Source organism: Ranitomeya imitator, chromosome 2, assembly GCF_032444005.1.
Source record: "Ranitomeya imitator isolate aRanImi1 chromosome 2, aRanImi1.pri, whole genome shotgun sequence".
Lineage (NCBI taxonomy): Eukaryota > Metazoa > Chordata > Amphibia > Anura > Dendrobatidae > Ranitomeya > Ranitomeya imitator.
The window spans coordinates 788,926,504-788,943,327 of NC_091283.1; the positions used below are offsets into that span (position 1 = coordinate 788,926,504).

The following is a 16,824-nucleotide window of genomic DNA, read 5'->3' on the forward strand; positions in this document are numbered from 1 at the left end:
GAGTAAGTTTTTATGCTTTATGGCAGCTGCAATGAACACAAGTAAAAAATGCACGAGAATAATGGTCTCCTAAATGAATGAATGTTGTCCATCCACAGAAACTGAGGAGAGCAGAAAGATGCATACTGTGTCTGATCTGTGTATATAGTATTACTACCCGGCCTATCTGGGCCTCCTGCAGCATAATCCTCTCTAACATTATGGAGATGACACTGAAGACCCTTTCCAAGTCTACACAGCAAAACTAAAAAACTGGAGGCAGAATGCATGAAATGTCAGTCCATTGTGTAGCTCTAGTACCTATTCTGAAAACGGCAATATTTCAGGAATTTTTATATGGCTCATGAAAAACCAGACACTGATAATAAACATCAGATGTAAATAATTTTTACATTTCCAATTAGACATGGCCTTCACACGGATGCACAAAGTACATTAAAGGGAACTTAGCAGAAAGTAACCTATTCATTAAATCCGTTTTTTTGTCATATGTATTTTTAAAACATCATTTGTCAATTTTTTTTTTCAGATCACATATTCAAAAGCAGTAAACTTGGAATTTTTCAACTGGCCACTGGGATTTCTTTTTTAGACTCCTACTTCCTGCCCTTTCAGGAAGAGTTTCCATCAGGATCCATATCATCAGAGGCTGGATTATGACAGGTAATACATCTATACACAGCAGATAACACAGGCGATGTCACAGCTGACTCTGCTCCTCCAACTTTTAAAATGATCTTTGCACATACTCATTTGATGCTTTAATAGAAGAGAAAGGGCTATGTACATGTGTTGTTTCCTGAAACAGGAAGTTAAGAGTCTAAAAAAAAAAACCCTCTAAAAAAAACCCCAGAGGCTACTGTGAAATCAACAAGATTTCTATTATATTTAAATACAAATTTTGATATTTTAAATACATAAAACAAAAAAATGTAACTTAAACGATAGGTCCTTCTTAAAGAGAACCTGCCAGCTGGTTAAAAGTGGGGAGTTTTCATGCCTAGATTCTAGATGAGCACTTATTTTTAGGAGTCCAGGTCATCAGGTCTACACAATGATTTATCAGTTTGAATAGTGAAATGTGGTGATATAGTGGGTTGTAAGATATATACTTTCTAGAATCAGTATATTTGATGTATACAGTTTCTGGACGGAAAGAAAGTACACTTGTCATTAGAAATGTCATTTTAGAAATGTAAAATATTCCCTCTGTCACAATAGATAAAAGTTACTGGAATTCACAGTTCCGCTTAGAGCAATTAAAACATCAATTAGAATTTTTTCCGCTTCTAAGGTTGCATGTATTGTTTCCAAGGAGAGAGCTACAAAGCCGCGGTGACCACATACAGTACATGTATATTAATAGCAATGAATGTTGAAAGCACAACTCACGGCATGTGAGGATTGGAGAACAAAAAGGCTTCTGGCTCAGATTCCTCAAGTTCTGAATTTAATTTCTTCCCTGCAGATTTCCCAATTGAGTTTCGGAGCTTCCGAGCGAGTTTCTTGGGAGTGTTTGCTATAGACGAGTCCTCCATGCTGCAGCTATATACTTCCAGCTTTAATTGAAAGTCTGGCCTTGCTTCAGCGCTGCAAAAGCAAGAAAACATCTGTCGTGCTGGAAATTAATAACTCGCAATAAAAAGATGTGTACTTTACATTAAAGCATGAGAACGGAGGAGACCCGTTGTGCAAATGAATGAAAACCAACATTAAGAAACAAAAGGGTGAGGTCAGAAACGATAGAGGCAAAGAAGACTAGAAATGGACAAAAACGTGACGATTCATATTCACAGATCTAGTATGATCTCAGTCTTCCTATTTCAATCACCTACATATTTTTCTTTTGAACAACCAGATCTGTAGCCCTTTCATTCTCTGGATCAGAGAGAGATTCTATTTATTTTCAAAACGTTTATTAAAGGCGACTTAATAAGGAAAAAAAAAAAAAAAAAGTCTGAGCTACCAATATATAAAATTAATTCAAATGGTAAATGCTGTGAAGAGGAAAAAAAAAATGAAAAAAACTGAATTTTTGGATCATCGCACCTCTATTTAAAGGTAATACCAATAAAAACACCAGACCGCCACACAAAAAGACAAGCCCCCTCACAGCCCTACTGACAAAAAAAAATTACTGTATATATTTATGGGTCTCTGAAAGGGGCAACAAGAACTTTTTCTTTTTTTTAACAAAGTTTTTTAATTTTTTTTTAAAGAAAAAAACACAACCCCAAAACATTAACTTTGGTGTTACCATATTTATACTGACTAGAAGAATCATGTTGCTAGGCCATTTTTTTCTGTTTTTAAATGCTGTAAGAAAAAAATACATAAAAAAATTGATTTTTTTTTCTCCATCACCCATTCATTCCACTTGGAAAAAAAAAAAAAACATTGAAATCTTGCAATTTTTGAAACAGCCATCTGGGCTGTTGTAGACTGGCTTCCTGTCCTTAAAGGAAATCCACATGTACATTACCAGCAAAGACAGACTGACTATCTTTTGTTCTGAAGCATCTAATGAGCGTGTGCAAAGGTCAATGTAAAGCTGTGACATAATTATTGTAAAAGGTAGATCCTGTGTACACAGGTGTTATCAGTCACTGTAATCCTGCCTCTGATGACAGCGAGACTTCTGAAAACTCATCTTGGAAGAACAGGAAGTACGAGACTAAAAAAGTCCCAGTAAGTGTGCAAAATGCAAGATTTCGAATTTTAATACGGTTTGTGAGATCAAAGACAAAAAATTGTCAAATATTTATCAAATATTGTGAAAAAATTTGATTTAAACAAAAGCTAAACTAACTGATGTTACATTCTCTTTGTACTCTTATACTGCTCCTGTGATGCAATAGAAGCTTTGGCGGACGCCACATTGGCAGAGCAGCAGCTTCTCTTCTGCTGAAGTTTTATAACTGCTGGCAGTCATGCTGATTGACAGCTGGCTCCCCGCTGTCTAACTGCAGGGAGCCGGCTGTCAATCAGCATGATGTCAGCAGTCACGCCCCGTCGACACAGCAACCCAGAAGAGCTGCTCTCTTGATGTTATATAGGGGCGGCATAGTCATCAATTGTCTCTATATAGGAGTTGCCATTAGTAATATTGTCTTATAATTTTTCATTGACTCAAGGACAGCCGTGATATGATATACAATAATAAACTGCATTATATAAAAAATATATATAAGCACATTTCAATTATGTTACTAAAGAAAACAGATAACATGTACTATACAATCAGGTATGATGAAATAAATTCCTCCATAAAGCACAATGTACATTTCTAGATACATTACACTTTATGGACTCTACAAAGATAAGTAGAAAAGAGGCGAAGAAAGAAAATCTATGCGCTGCCTCCATGTTATAAAGCTCTGGGGTCCTCAACCTTGAGATTATTTGGTATAAATATCAGAAAGACGTTATAAGAAAAGAGTGAAATATCAATCACAGCGTTTCCCAGGGATCCGCGCTCCTCATCTACCGAGTGCCATTACGGCTTTATGTACTGCGTACATGGCCTGTGCGCTTAATTCTACTGATGTTTTAATAATTCATACTTCTCTTAAAATCACTGGGAAATGAAAGGCAGCAATTCCCCATGAAGAAACCAAACATATCCCGTTATTGCCAAGCTTCAGTCTGATCGTCTCTTCCTTATTCCATCATATACACTGAGGTTACATTATAGAAAATTATATATACAGTATGTAGGAGCATACAGAACAAAGCGGCAACACTCACCGGTCCAGGTGTAGTCTAAAGCCTTTATTTAGAAAGTATACAAAGACACCGTCATCTTCACGGCTTCGGGGCAACAAACAGGGAAGGAGGTGAGCAGGATGTGACGACGGCCGTTTCGCGCCTACAATATCGCTTCCACGGGTCTAAGAAGCGCTATTGACCTTAGACCCGTGGAAGCGCTATTGTCGGCGCGAAATGGCCGTCGTCACATCCTGCTCACCTCCTTCCCTGTTTGTTGCCCCGAAGCCGTGAAGATGACGGTGTCTTTGTATACTTTCTAAATAAAGGCTTTAGACTACACCTGGACTGGTGAGTGTTGCCGCTTTGTTCTGTATGCTGCCATTGGTTTTGAATCTGTTTCCATGCGGGCACCTCTACCCTGACATCGGGCTCCTGTGCAATATAACATGCTTTGAATTAACCGCGGCTGATCCTGGACTGTCGCACAGCTGTGCAGCTTTTTTGTTTCTAGACCGATATACAGTATGTAGGAGACTCAATCCAATACGAAGGGGAGCGAAGGATTGTGCATGTTCAAAAGGAATGGTTCATCAGAAACTGACCTACTGATTAAAAAGGACCTGTCGCCAGATGACAAGTGGACCGTTTTTTTAGACAGTTTTTTGGCTATTTTATTCCCATTGTTCCCCTGATTATGCCTTTTTTTCCCTTAACTTGTCATAACATAGTAACATAGTTAGTAAGGCCGAAAAAAGACATTTGTCCATCCAGTTCAGCCTATATTCCATCATAATAAATCCCCAGATCTACGTCTTTCTACAGAACCTAATAATTGTATGATACAATATTGTTCTGCTCCAGGAAGACATCCAGGCCTCTCTTGAACCCCTCGACTGAGTTCGCCATCACCACCTCCTCAGGCAAGCAATTCCAGATTCTCACTGCCCTAACAGTAAAGAATCCTCTTCTATGTTGGTGGAAAAACCTTCTCTCCTCCAGACGCAAAGAATGCCCCCTTGTGCCCGTCACCTTCCTTGGTATAAACAGATCCTCAGCGAGATATTTGTATTGTCCCCTTATATACTTATACATGGTTATTAGATTGCCCCTCAGTCGTCTTTTTTCTAGACTAAATAATCCTAATTTCGCTAATCTATCTGGGTATTGTAGTTCTCCCATCCCCTTTATTAATTTTGTTGCCCTCCTTTGTACTCTCTCTAGTTCCATTATATCCTTCCTGAGCACCGGTGCCCAAAACTGGACACAGTACTCCATGTGCGGTCTAACTAGGGATTTGTACAGAGGCAGTATAATGCTCTCATCATGTGTATCCAGACCTCTTTTAATGCACCCCATGATCCTGTTTGCCTTGGCAGCTGCTGCCTGGCACTGGCTGCTCCAGGTAAGTTTATCATTAACTAGGATCCCCAAGTCCTTCTCCCTGTCAGATTTACCCAGTGGTTTCCCGTTCAGTGTGTAATGGTGATATTGATTCCTTCTTCCCATGTGTATAACCTTACATTTATCATTGTTAAACCTCATCTGCCACCTTTCAGCCCAAGTTTCCAACTTATCCAGATCCATCTGTAGCAGAATACTATCTTCTCTTGTATTAACTGCTTTACATAGTTTTGTATCATCTGCAAATATCGATATTTTACTGTGTAAACCTTCTACCAGATCATTAATGAATATGTTGAAGAGAACAGGTCCCAATACCGACCCCTGCGGTACCCCACTGGTCACAGCGACCCAGTTAGAGACTATACCATTTATAACCACCCTCTGCTTTCTATCACTAAGCCAGTTACTAACCCATTTACACACATTTTCCCCCAGACCAAGCATTCTCATTTTGTGTACCAACCTCTTGTGCGGCACGGTATCAAAAGCTTTGGAAAAATCGAGATATACCACGTCCAATGACTCACCGTGGTCCAGCCTATAGCTTACCTCTTCATAAAAACTGATTAGATTGGTTTGACAGGAGCGATTTCTCATAAACCCATGCTGATATGGAGTTAAACAGTTATTCTCATTGAGATAATCCAGAATAACATCCCTCAGAAACCCTTCAAATATTTTACCAACAATAGAGGTTAGACTTACTGGCCTATAATTTCCAGGTTCACTTTTAGAGCCCTTTTTGAATATTGGCACCACATTTGCTATGCGCCAATCCTGCGGAATAGCAGTTAGAGTTACTGTTAGAGATATTTGGCTTTTATATTTAGTCCTAATTTTGAGGGTCTTTACAAAGGTGGCATGGCCTACAGGGTAATAAGATGTCCCCTGAGGATCCTGTCACACCCCTTAGGTAAAATAATAAAAATTAGTATTAAATAAAAGGGCCCATATCTCTAGATCAATATGGTAGATTTAAAGGGGTTATCCAGAACTACAGATTTTATTTATTTTTTTTTTTATTTTTTTTTTAACTACGGGACTAACAGACAGGTAGTTGCTCAGCTGTTCTGTTTAACCCGGAGCAGCTGTCTTGCCGGCAGGAGCCATCAGTGACCGTCCCGAGTCCGCGCCAGGTAGAACAGTAGGTGGTTGCCTCTGTTAGCAACTACCTGCATGTTACATTTTAGGCCCAAAGTTTAAAAAAAAATAAAAAATTTTTTAAAAGGCTCGTCCAGGACTAAAGTAACGTAAAAATTGATATACCGTAAATAAGAGCAAAAACTGGGCACTTTTGACCTGGTGACATGTCATCTTTAGATCATTTTTTTCCCATATCCCAATCTATATTAAAATTAAAAAATAGAAATCTTGAAAATTTTACACTGGTCACTGGGACTATTCTACACTTATACTCATTGTCCACTCTGGAAATGTATATGTCATTAGCTGCAATAGACAGATTTAGGCTTCATATTTTCTTTTTTATAAAAAACCATGTAATGAGTGTGTGCAAAGGTTATGGTAAAGGGAAGGGGAGCAGGGTCAGCTGTGACATGGCTTGTTGCGATTGATGGATCGAGTGATATCACTTGTGTATAGAGGTGTTACCGGTCATTATAATCCTGCTTGTGAAGATAATGAGCCTGCTGAAAATACTTCATGAAAGGACAGGAAGTAAGAGTCTAAAATAGCTCCAGCAGCCATTGTGAAAATTCTAAGTGCACGAATTCTAAATTTTCTATTAATTCACATTATATGACAGAAAACATTGACAAAAATGCATAACAAAAAATAAAATTCATGTAAACAGAAATACCTGGTTTAAAAGTAGATCTTTTTTCTGATGACACATTACCTTTAAGTTTAAACATGCCCAAACACTTCTACCCAAAATATAAAATTGGAGTTTCATTGCACCAAAATCTGTTTACCAATTGTATACATTGTGATCTATACTTGCATGCCATCCACTTAGCAGCAGTGGGTATTCCACCATTCTCCCATCCACTTCAATGTGACAGCCGCAGCACCCGACACAGCCGCAGCACCCGACACAGCCGCAGCACCCGACACAGCCGCAGCACCCGACACAGCCGCAAGTAAGTGGAAGGTGTGACGTTATACAGAGCAAAGTAACCATTATCTGATATTGATTGCTTATTTTAAGAATAGGCCATCAATATTGTTATATGTAAACAGGTTTTATTTTTTCAATCAACGTCTATGTGTTTTGGCAGCTACAACACATTATGTACAGCCATTTAATACAAATGTCATATGCTCACATAAATCAGATACTTACAATACAATAGTGTTTTCAAAGCAAATATCGGTTGTTGTTTTGTCCACGATAACCATATCTGTATCAAATATTTCATGGCCAAGTCTCAACATGCAGAAAACTGCATAACGATCGGATTCTATAGGGGAAGCAAAGAAGGCAGTTTGTAGGTTATCAGTGCATCGCACAAGCAAACCGACGTGGGTCATCCCTCCGGCCCCTCATACACATGCACGCTTGCTTCAGCAGAGACTGCAGGTCTTCTGCAGACCCCACAAACTGTCTGATCCACCTTTCCCCCAACAACATCCATCAGACAAGAATCAGGAGGGTCCCATACATATTAGTCAGCCGGTCACACAAAGGACAGTTTTGGATGATTTTAAACAAATATGGGGAGGACGACAGCCAAAAAAAAAAAACCTTAACTTTCTGCTTTTGCTGGGTTTTCAGTCCAGTAGGCGGTCAGATCAGTGACTGACAGCTATCTCTGTATAGACACTTATACAAAGAAGGCTGTCAGTCATTCATAGCTCCGCCCACTGGACCGAAAATCCTAAAAATAGCAGATGAATAAGTAATAAAAGCACAGGTTATAATTCATATTTTCGAACAAAACTATATATCGGTTCAGCTCCCCCTGCGCTACAGCATGGTGCCTGCAGTTAGCACTGAATTTTTATGGAGACAAGATCCCTTTAAAACGGTGAGGGCCATGTAAAATTTGGCGGTCTGGAGCTGTAATATATAGGCAGCTTGTAAAAGTGGCGAGTAATAAATGAAGAGATCAGAAACAAATGAATAATGATAAAACGGTGACCTCAGAAAATCTTAATTTCTCTGGAGACCGCCAGACCCTGGTCCAATGTCTGATCGATAAGTACAGCTTTTATTTAATGGAGAAACTATATCGAGTGATAACTTACAAAAGCATTCCTATCTGTTAATGGAAATATTTCTTGCCAGCATTAAGGGATTATGTCTGCTGGCAGAGTATAAAAGCCTATTACAAGCAAAAGCAGCTTATATTGCTATGAAAGGCTGTAAATTAAAAACTTGAAAATGAGGATAATAAATGTACAGGAGAGAAAAAAAACAAGTTTATAGATAGATTTCTGAAAATATATTTTGCATTTTTAAGCCAAATTAAAAATAATAAAAACACGCAAATAGGTAAAAAACCTCCTATAATACAGATAAGTACAATAATGTGTACGGAGATAAAAACAGCTGTCCACGTACCTGCAGCAGAATGGTAATTTTACATTATCTTCTCACTAGTGACACGACCAAACACAATAATGTTCCCTGCGGCCAACAATAATACAATCCTCGCCATTATTTTTCTATTTTAGATTAGTTACCCTTGGCAACTTTTTTTTTTTTTCTTCTTTGCACAACTTATAATATCCCTAATTTTGCATAATTTTGCAATACTACATTAGAGCGTAAAGGGAACCTGTCATGTCCTCAATAATATTAACGGAAATAGCATTACAAGACAGACTGCCTGCCTACTGAAAGCCGCCGGCTTTCAGTCATAGAGGCCGGAGAGACTACAGTCATTGCTTAGTACACTGAGTGGCAACTGTAACTACACCCTGGGACTTTGTCAGTTTGCTCTGCATAGATGCACCGCACAGCTGGCTGTCAGTGTCAGGGTGTGATTACTGCCACCGCTCACAGTGCTGATCGATGACTAACAGCTTTGTCACACCTCTATGACTGAAAGCGGGCGGCTCCTGGGAGGAATAATGTTAATTTCACCCCAGTAGCTGCGCTTACAGCACAGCAGCATTGTATCGCTACACACATGCAGATTAACTGTATAACTGGAGGTTAACATTTTGGGGAACATGACAGGTTCCATTCCATTTAAAAGGAATCTGTCAACCACCACCCAACCCAAAAACTAGCTATAAAGTTGTATAGGTGACTTGGTCTCTATGGACACTTTCTTCCACACCTTATAGACACATAATAAAATCATCATCAACCGTGGGGATATGTCATGATCAGCATATCCTAAAACAAACCCCCCTAGTATCACTGAAACACTGCACAGGCTCATGGACTTCATCACATAACATTATGGAGTGCGGATATCCCTCAGGTGGCAGCTGTGGGAAGCCAGCGAGATATCCACAGGCAGCATGAATCAGAGCCTGGCTGTGGGACAGCACCGGGTATGTTTTACTCTGAAATGCCAGAGGAAACAGTTTGAAGATCCATCCCCGGCCTATATGGACACATACACGTCCTATGCGGTCCCCGATTAGTTTCTCACTACACCAATGTCCAGGCGATTGTCAGATCTGTCCATGGGAGAGACCTTTCAATTCCCTGGAGCAGGGTGGACTAGTCAGGTCTCGTCATGGTGTTTCAGAGTAACACCCGGGCTCTGAATGATGCTGCCTGAATTTAGCGACAGGTTCCATTTATATATATTAAAAAAAGAGTGATTCAGAGGTAGGCACATTATTGTTAATGACACGGTTAAAAGGGGCGGTCAAGACTTCTAAATCCTGACAGCGTGCGAGGATTCTCCAGTACTGCCAATATGAGCAGACCGTCACATGCCAACTAGACGTCCTCATCCTCCACCGATAAGGGTACAATGAGCGAGGATGAGCACGTCTAATTGGAATGTTAAGTATGGAAACCAAAAAACATGTGGTCACGTGACAACTCGCTCTCACCGGCAACAATGGATAATCCTAACGGCATGAGGAGCTCAAGGTGTCAGGATTCATAACTCTGCAGTCACAGAGGAATTATGGACTTTCACCCCAATCCTGGACAGCATCTGGTTTCCTCTTTCTATACGGTGGTCATTGGGCTGTTTGCCCTACAAGACATTTCAGAACAAGTGCCACTTGCACCTCCCCACAATTCACTTTTTAGTTCTCCCGCGATGTATAAAAATTCAGCGGCAAGCGATCCGATGTGGATTCTTGGACCAACCGTGGTATCTGCGTTCAGCCTCAGCCCTCACCTTTGCCTCTTGACGTGGCCATCACTGAAGCCCTCCAAAGGCAGTGGTGGAATGGTCTGTCTCATGCGCTGGGCTTTACTAAATGTCGATAGCGGGAGACTAATTGATGCGGAGGATGAAGGGGACATCGCTCCTATCAAGACACAAAGCAGTTAAATTTTGCAGCTGACACCAGAAGCGGAGCATGGTCCCGTCAGGCCCATCGGACCCCTCTTTGCCAATTTGCACAGGGCATGGGAGAAGAAGTAAAAAGTGGATTTTTTTCAGGAACGCCGGGCTGTGGGGCCAAAACGAACACACAATAAGGGTATGTGCACACGTAGATGGAACCTCTGCAGAATTTTCCACACCTGTTTAGAGAAATCCGCAGGTAAAAAGCACTGCGTTTTACCTGCGGATTTACCGCGGATTTTATGCGGTTTTACACCTGCGGATTCCTATTATGGAGCAGGTTTTTTCCGCAGCACGTAAAACTGCGGATTTTACTTTACATAGGTTTACATGGTACTGTAAACTCATGGAAAACCGCTGCAGATCCACAACGTGTGCACATACCCTTATAGGTTGAACACCCCCGGTGGCAGAGATTTAGAAGGAAGGGGTGAAACATGATAGATTCCCTTTAAGGAAGTCCCTAATGGCAGCGGCACTACATGGACGACCTGTTCACTAGATGTGATCTGGGGTTTACTAGAAAGTGCAGAAATGGAGTTACTCAAATATCAGCTGGCTTTCATCAATACACTAAATATTCCACTGTTAATTCCGCCAGTGGTTTTCCTCCCGCAGAATGAAGCCTTGCAGAAATGTTTGACATTTGATACAGCACAAAAATATGCAGAAAAAATGACTTGAGATTCGAAATAATTCTAGTTTTCCCATTTTAACAAAGAGAAGTTGAAATGCGTTTCCTGCATGTAAAGAAGCCAAAATGTTTTTCAAATAAAACTGTTCAGCCCAATGCACTGCGGCGCCGTCACCGCGCTCGTCTGTTCATTAATTATACATGCAAGAGTTGCTTTTTTTTTTTTTGTCATGTGGTAGCCTTTATAGACAGGCCGCTGCCATCACAATGGCTCAGTCTGCCGAAAACGCGCAGAATACAATAATAATTAGAATAAAATTCGAATTTTACAATATTTTAATTGCCAACATGAAAGCAGAAAAAAAGCACGCTGAGCGTACGAAGCCCAATGCTGAGATATTACTGCAGTTAACAGGTCGCGCTTACAGAGATTTGCAGATTAAATAGTGATGAGAGCTCATTTACCGGAAGAACGTGATGTAACTGAGCAGACAGGGAACCGATCTGTGGACAGCATGGTAAAGAGCAGGAGAAGCTGAACCGGATCATATATAGGTTAGTGGGAAAAGAATCAATGGAACTTATCATTTATTGATTGAAATCCCTGCTCCTTCTGGGCTTAGCAGTCAAGTGGGTGGTCCTATCAGTGACTGACAGCCATCTCATAAGGAACAATCATTGATGGTATGGCCCACTTAACTGCCAAGGGCAGGATGAGCAGAGATTAAATAAGATACAAGCTATACATGCAAGTAGCTTCCAAACCCCAGCTTTCCCCAGCCTATTTGCTTTTGGATCGCCCCCGTTAGGGCAATGGGGGGGTCCTCAGTACCGGGCCCTTCGGTTCTCAAGGGGGATGTCACGGTGGCTGACCCGGTCCGTGGCCCTAGGGGCGTCCGTTGATAATAGAGGGAAAGGTCTTTAAAGGGATAATGTTCGTGACGCCACCTGTGGTATTCGGTCAGGTTGACCGACGCTGCTTAGGGGTCCGCTGGGGTGATGTTATGGCAGCTAGATGGTATACCTTCCCACAGGTGAAGTGTGTCCCCAGGGCTTCCCGCTGTGTAGATGGTGGATGGCGCAGTGAAGAGCGAGGACACAAGGTTGCAGTCTCTTTAGCTTTACTGAAGACTTCAGCATCCATAGTCCAGAGCACCGGATCACAGGGCAGGCAGAGTACGGCCGGTGTGAAGGCAAATCCAGAGTCCCCTTATCCAGGTGGAAATCAGTAGCCTTCCTCTAGCGCCTGGGTGTTGTAGTACCTTACTGATGAGCTTCTCATAAGGTCCTCACAACTGTTGGTGGTGTTCTAGATGTTATGTCTTTCTCTCTCTGTCCCCCTGATGGTAAGGATAGGACAAACCCATATGACTGATGGACTGAGGCTTTTTACAGGGACACTATCATGCCCCGGCCCTCACAGTTGCCACTGTGCTTCCTGGGTATAAGGTCGGGCAACTAATATGGAACTAGCTGTTCTGCCAGTCTCTGGAGCCAGGCTTGGAGACGATGACTCCCTCGGTGTTCCGGCTACCGGCTTCTGCGCCTCAGAAGGAGGCAGCCTTTTACAGGGCAGAACTCCTTCTGGTTTCCTCTCCTTTTGCTATGACTTCGTTTCTCACCCTCTACAATACAATTCGCTGTTCGTGTCTCTTTCTTAGGATGCTGCCGCACGTGGGGCAGGCGCAGCTCCGTGTCCTTCTGTCTAGGCCTCTGACAGGATCCCACCCCTGTCAGGGACCCACTACCTGAGTGGAGCTCAGATAGTAGGTTACTGAGTGTAGCCCAGCCAGCGTCCACCAGACTGGTGCTGCCTGGGTGAAACCCAGCTCGCTTCTGCCTAACTTCCTGTCCAAACCACCAGTTTTACCTAATTGTAAGGAGTGCCCTAATAAATAGGAGCATAGCTCCCCTGGTGGACTGGAGTGTGAAGTGTGTTGTCCGATACCTGGTAAGGTGATCTCCTTTATTGCCTTCAGACGTAACATCACTCCCCCTGGTGGAAGAATGACATTACTGCAACGACCAGGACCATGGGGCGCTGCACTTTCTTACATAGGTACTGAAATCAGAACATTCTTATTTGGAGTACAGCTGAAGGCAGTGACAGTCGGATCATGTCTCCTCCAAGTTTTTTTTTGCTTATTAGCACAATCTCCTGCAGCAGCTTAGAGACAATGGTGCGGAGTAGAAACTTTCACTGCCATTATCTGTACTCCGAATGAGCAAGTTCTTATATAAATACAGCTGAAAGCAGGAAAAACGGGCCAGGGAAAAACAGGGGTATGAAAGCAATTTTTAACAGTAAAGATGACAAATCCACTAATAAAAGTACCGTAATTTGCAAAGTTTCATTGTTTTCCATATTAGACAATGTTGAAAAAAATATAAAAAGTTTTGTTTCTCTGTCCAATTTATATAACAGCACATTCACTAGAGGGGGCGAGTTATGTCCACTTTGCGGTTTGTAGATTAATCCCAACTTAGAAACTTATCACCTATGTAGAGGTCAGATAACTGCTCTACTCAAGGATTATGGGACCGCCCATGACAGCCGAACGCTGCACATGTGGCCACTGCTATATTCCAACAGGGCATTTCAACGCTCCAATCTCAGGACCATTGGGGGAGCGGAAGGGAGGTCCAAACAGTTGGACCCCCCAGTGATCAGCAAATTATCTCCTGTGCTGTAATTAGATGATAATTTACCACGTTGGTGATGACCCCATATGGAACATAAGCTGCGATTTCTGACTATGCTTGAAATGGAACACAAGTGAGCACAAATGTAAGGCTATGTGCCCATGTTCAGGAAAGTGTGCAGAATTTTCCTTAGCAAGTCTGGACTACTTTCTTAGGAAATTCGCACGCGTATTTTTCGCGTTTTTTGAGCATTTTTTTTTCCAGAGCTTCCCAATGCAATAATCAGGGCCGGCGTCAGCACCCAGCATACCCGGGCAAGCGCCAGAGCCCTGGCGAGACAGGGGGGCCCATTCAGGACCGGCATTAGGGGCAGGCAGCTGCCAGTGCCTCTGCTCCCCCAGGGGCCCTCAGCTAGTGGCACATCACGCAGCCGCTATGGGGCCCCTGTGAGTGAGGCAGGGGGCCCGCCTGACGCCAACTCCCCTACTGCATTGAACTATACTGGCGCCTGCCGGTAAAGTTCAAAGCAAATGATGGAGGAGAGAGCGTCACCTGACGCTCCCTCTCCCATCTTTCCCCGCTCTGCCTGACACTGCGAGTGCGCGATGACATCATCGGTCACTTGCTGTGTGTCAGGCAGTGCAGCGGCAGCAGCCGAGACTGAAGCAGGGAGCAGCGCGGGCACGTTGAGAGGTGAGGTTTTTTTTTTGTTTGTTTTTTTTTTTTAAACTATAACAGTGAGTGCTGGACTGGACTATGGGGCCATTCTTGGGGGGAGGGGTCTGTGCTATATGCTACGTGGCTGTGCTATATGATACGTGGCTGTGCTATATGCTACGTGGCTGTGCTATATGCTACGTTATATGCGATCATGAATCGTGGTATGTGTTAAAGGGGGGCCTCACTGAGACTTTCGCCCGGGGCCCTCAAAAACCTGGAGCCGGCCCTGGCAATAATATAGCGGAAAATCCGCAAAATTAATGAATATGCTGTGTTTTTTCCCCCCGATGCGTTTTTATCGCAGAAAAAAACGCAACATGTGCACAAAAATTGCAGAATGCATTAACCCCTTACCGACCTCCGTCTTACTATTATTGCCGAGGTCGGTACCCCCCCTTTGATGCAGACTGCGGCCGCATCAAAGCCGCGACATGTCAGCTGTTTTGAACATCTGACATGTGCCCGCAATAGCGGCGGGTGAAATTGCGATTCACCCGCCGCTATTACCTAGCTAAATGCCGCTGTCAAATGCTGACAGTAGCATTTAACCGGCGCTTCCAGACATTGGGCCGGAAATGAGCGCATCGCCGACCCCGTCACATGAACGGGGGTCAGCGATGCGTCGGCATAGCAATCAGAGGTCTCCTTGAGACCTCTATGGTTGCTGATGCCGGATTGCTGTGAGCGCCACCCTGTGGTCAGCATTCATAGCAATGCAGTACTTCTGCTACATAGGAGCGATCTGATGATGCTATGTAGCAGAGCCGATCAGGCTATGCCAGCTTCTACTATTATTAGAACTACTATTGAAGCATGGCAAAAGTAATTAAAAAAAAATCTGAAAAAAATAAAAATAAAAAAATATATAAAAGTTTAAAATCACCCCCCTTTCGCCCCATTCAAAATAAAACAAAAAAATAAAAAAAAATCAAACCTACATATATTTGCCATTGCCGCGTTCAGAATCGTCCGATCAATAAAAAAAAGGATTAACCTGATCGCTAAACAGCATAGCAAGAAAAAAAATGTTGAAACACCAGAATTACGTTTTTTTTGGTCGCCGCGACATTGCATTAAAATGCAATAACGGGCGACCAAAAGAACGTATCTGCACCAGAATGGTATCACGAAAAACGTCAGCTCGGCACGCAAAAAATAACCCCTCACCAACCCGAGATCACGAAAAATTTAGACGCTACGGGTATTAGAAAATTGCGTTTTGTTTTTTTTTTAAGCAAAGTTTGGAATTTTTTTTTACCACTTAGATAAAACATAACCTAGATATGTCTGGTGTCTATGAACTCGTAATGACCTGGAGAATCATAATGGCAGTTCAGTTTTAGCATTTAGTGAACCAAGCAAAAAAGCCAAACAAAAAACAAGTGTGGGATTGTACTTTTTTTGCAATTTCACCGCACTTGGAATGTTTTCCCATTTTCTAGTACACGACATGCTAAAACCAATCATGTCGTTCAAAAGTGAAGCTTGTCCTGCAAAAAACAAGCCCTCACATGGCCATATTCACGGAAAAATAAAAAAGTTATGGCTCTGGGAAGGAAGGGAGCGAAAAACGAGAACGCAAAAACTGAAAAGGGCAGGGTCGTGAAGGGGTTAAAAATGATAGGATGCTTAATGTAAGCGTTTAGGCGTTTTTGCAGTAGAAAACCGCCGGAAAAAAAAAAATGAGAAAAATCCGCAACGTGTGCACATAGCCTAAATCATGGTGGTTATGTCGGCTAAATAGTTTCTAAAACTGGACTATGAGATGGAGTAATAATCCGTGTGCAATATGTTGGGTGGACAATTCCTTTAAAGCTGACCTGACCCCCTATATATGCCAACCATTCCGTGAGCAGTATGTATCAGGCACTGGCTGTATGAACTCAGCCGTGTATGTTTCAGAGTCAAACGCTGCAGCATTTCAGAGAAAAAACTTTTATAGTCGCGCTAGACTAGTCGGACAAGTGGGTCCTTGGTAGCGCTACTCACCTGTTGATCAGGATTGACAGATCTCTGCCTACGTGGGCATATATACAGAGACCTGTCACTACAGAAGACTGGTTGGAGAGAAGCCAAGGGGGCTCGCCTGTCCGACAAGTCTACAGCATGGTCTCAGTCCACAAATTAAAGACACACTCCTCCTCCTATCAAAGGTTTCATGCTCTTAATATATTGCAATCATCATATTATATAGCACTGTGCAGTTATAATTGCTCATTTTGCCTTTCTACCCAGATAATTCTCCTCTTTTCCATTAGGTCTATG

General features: G+C 42.3%; 1 protein-coding gene across 2 annotated transcripts in view; it reads right to left on the minus strand.

Annotated features, from left to right (window-relative positions):
• RTKN2 (rhotekin 2) overlaps positions 1 to 16,824 on the minus strand; it is a 60,000-nt gene that overhangs the window by 33,707 nt on the left and 9,469 nt on the right. The window contains exons 5-6 of one of the 2 annotated variants that reach the window (XM_069753622.1): positions 7,418 to 7,535; positions 1,393 to 1,590 (exon numbers count right to left, since the gene is read on the minus strand). In XM_069753622.1, the coding sequence (XP_069609723.1) occupies positions 1,393 to 1,590; positions 7,418 to 7,535 (316 nt within the window). The remainder of the gene's footprint in view (positions 1 to 1,392; positions 1,591 to 7,417; positions 7,536 to 16,824) is intronic. The other variant, XM_069753621.1, reaches the window with a different exon arrangement.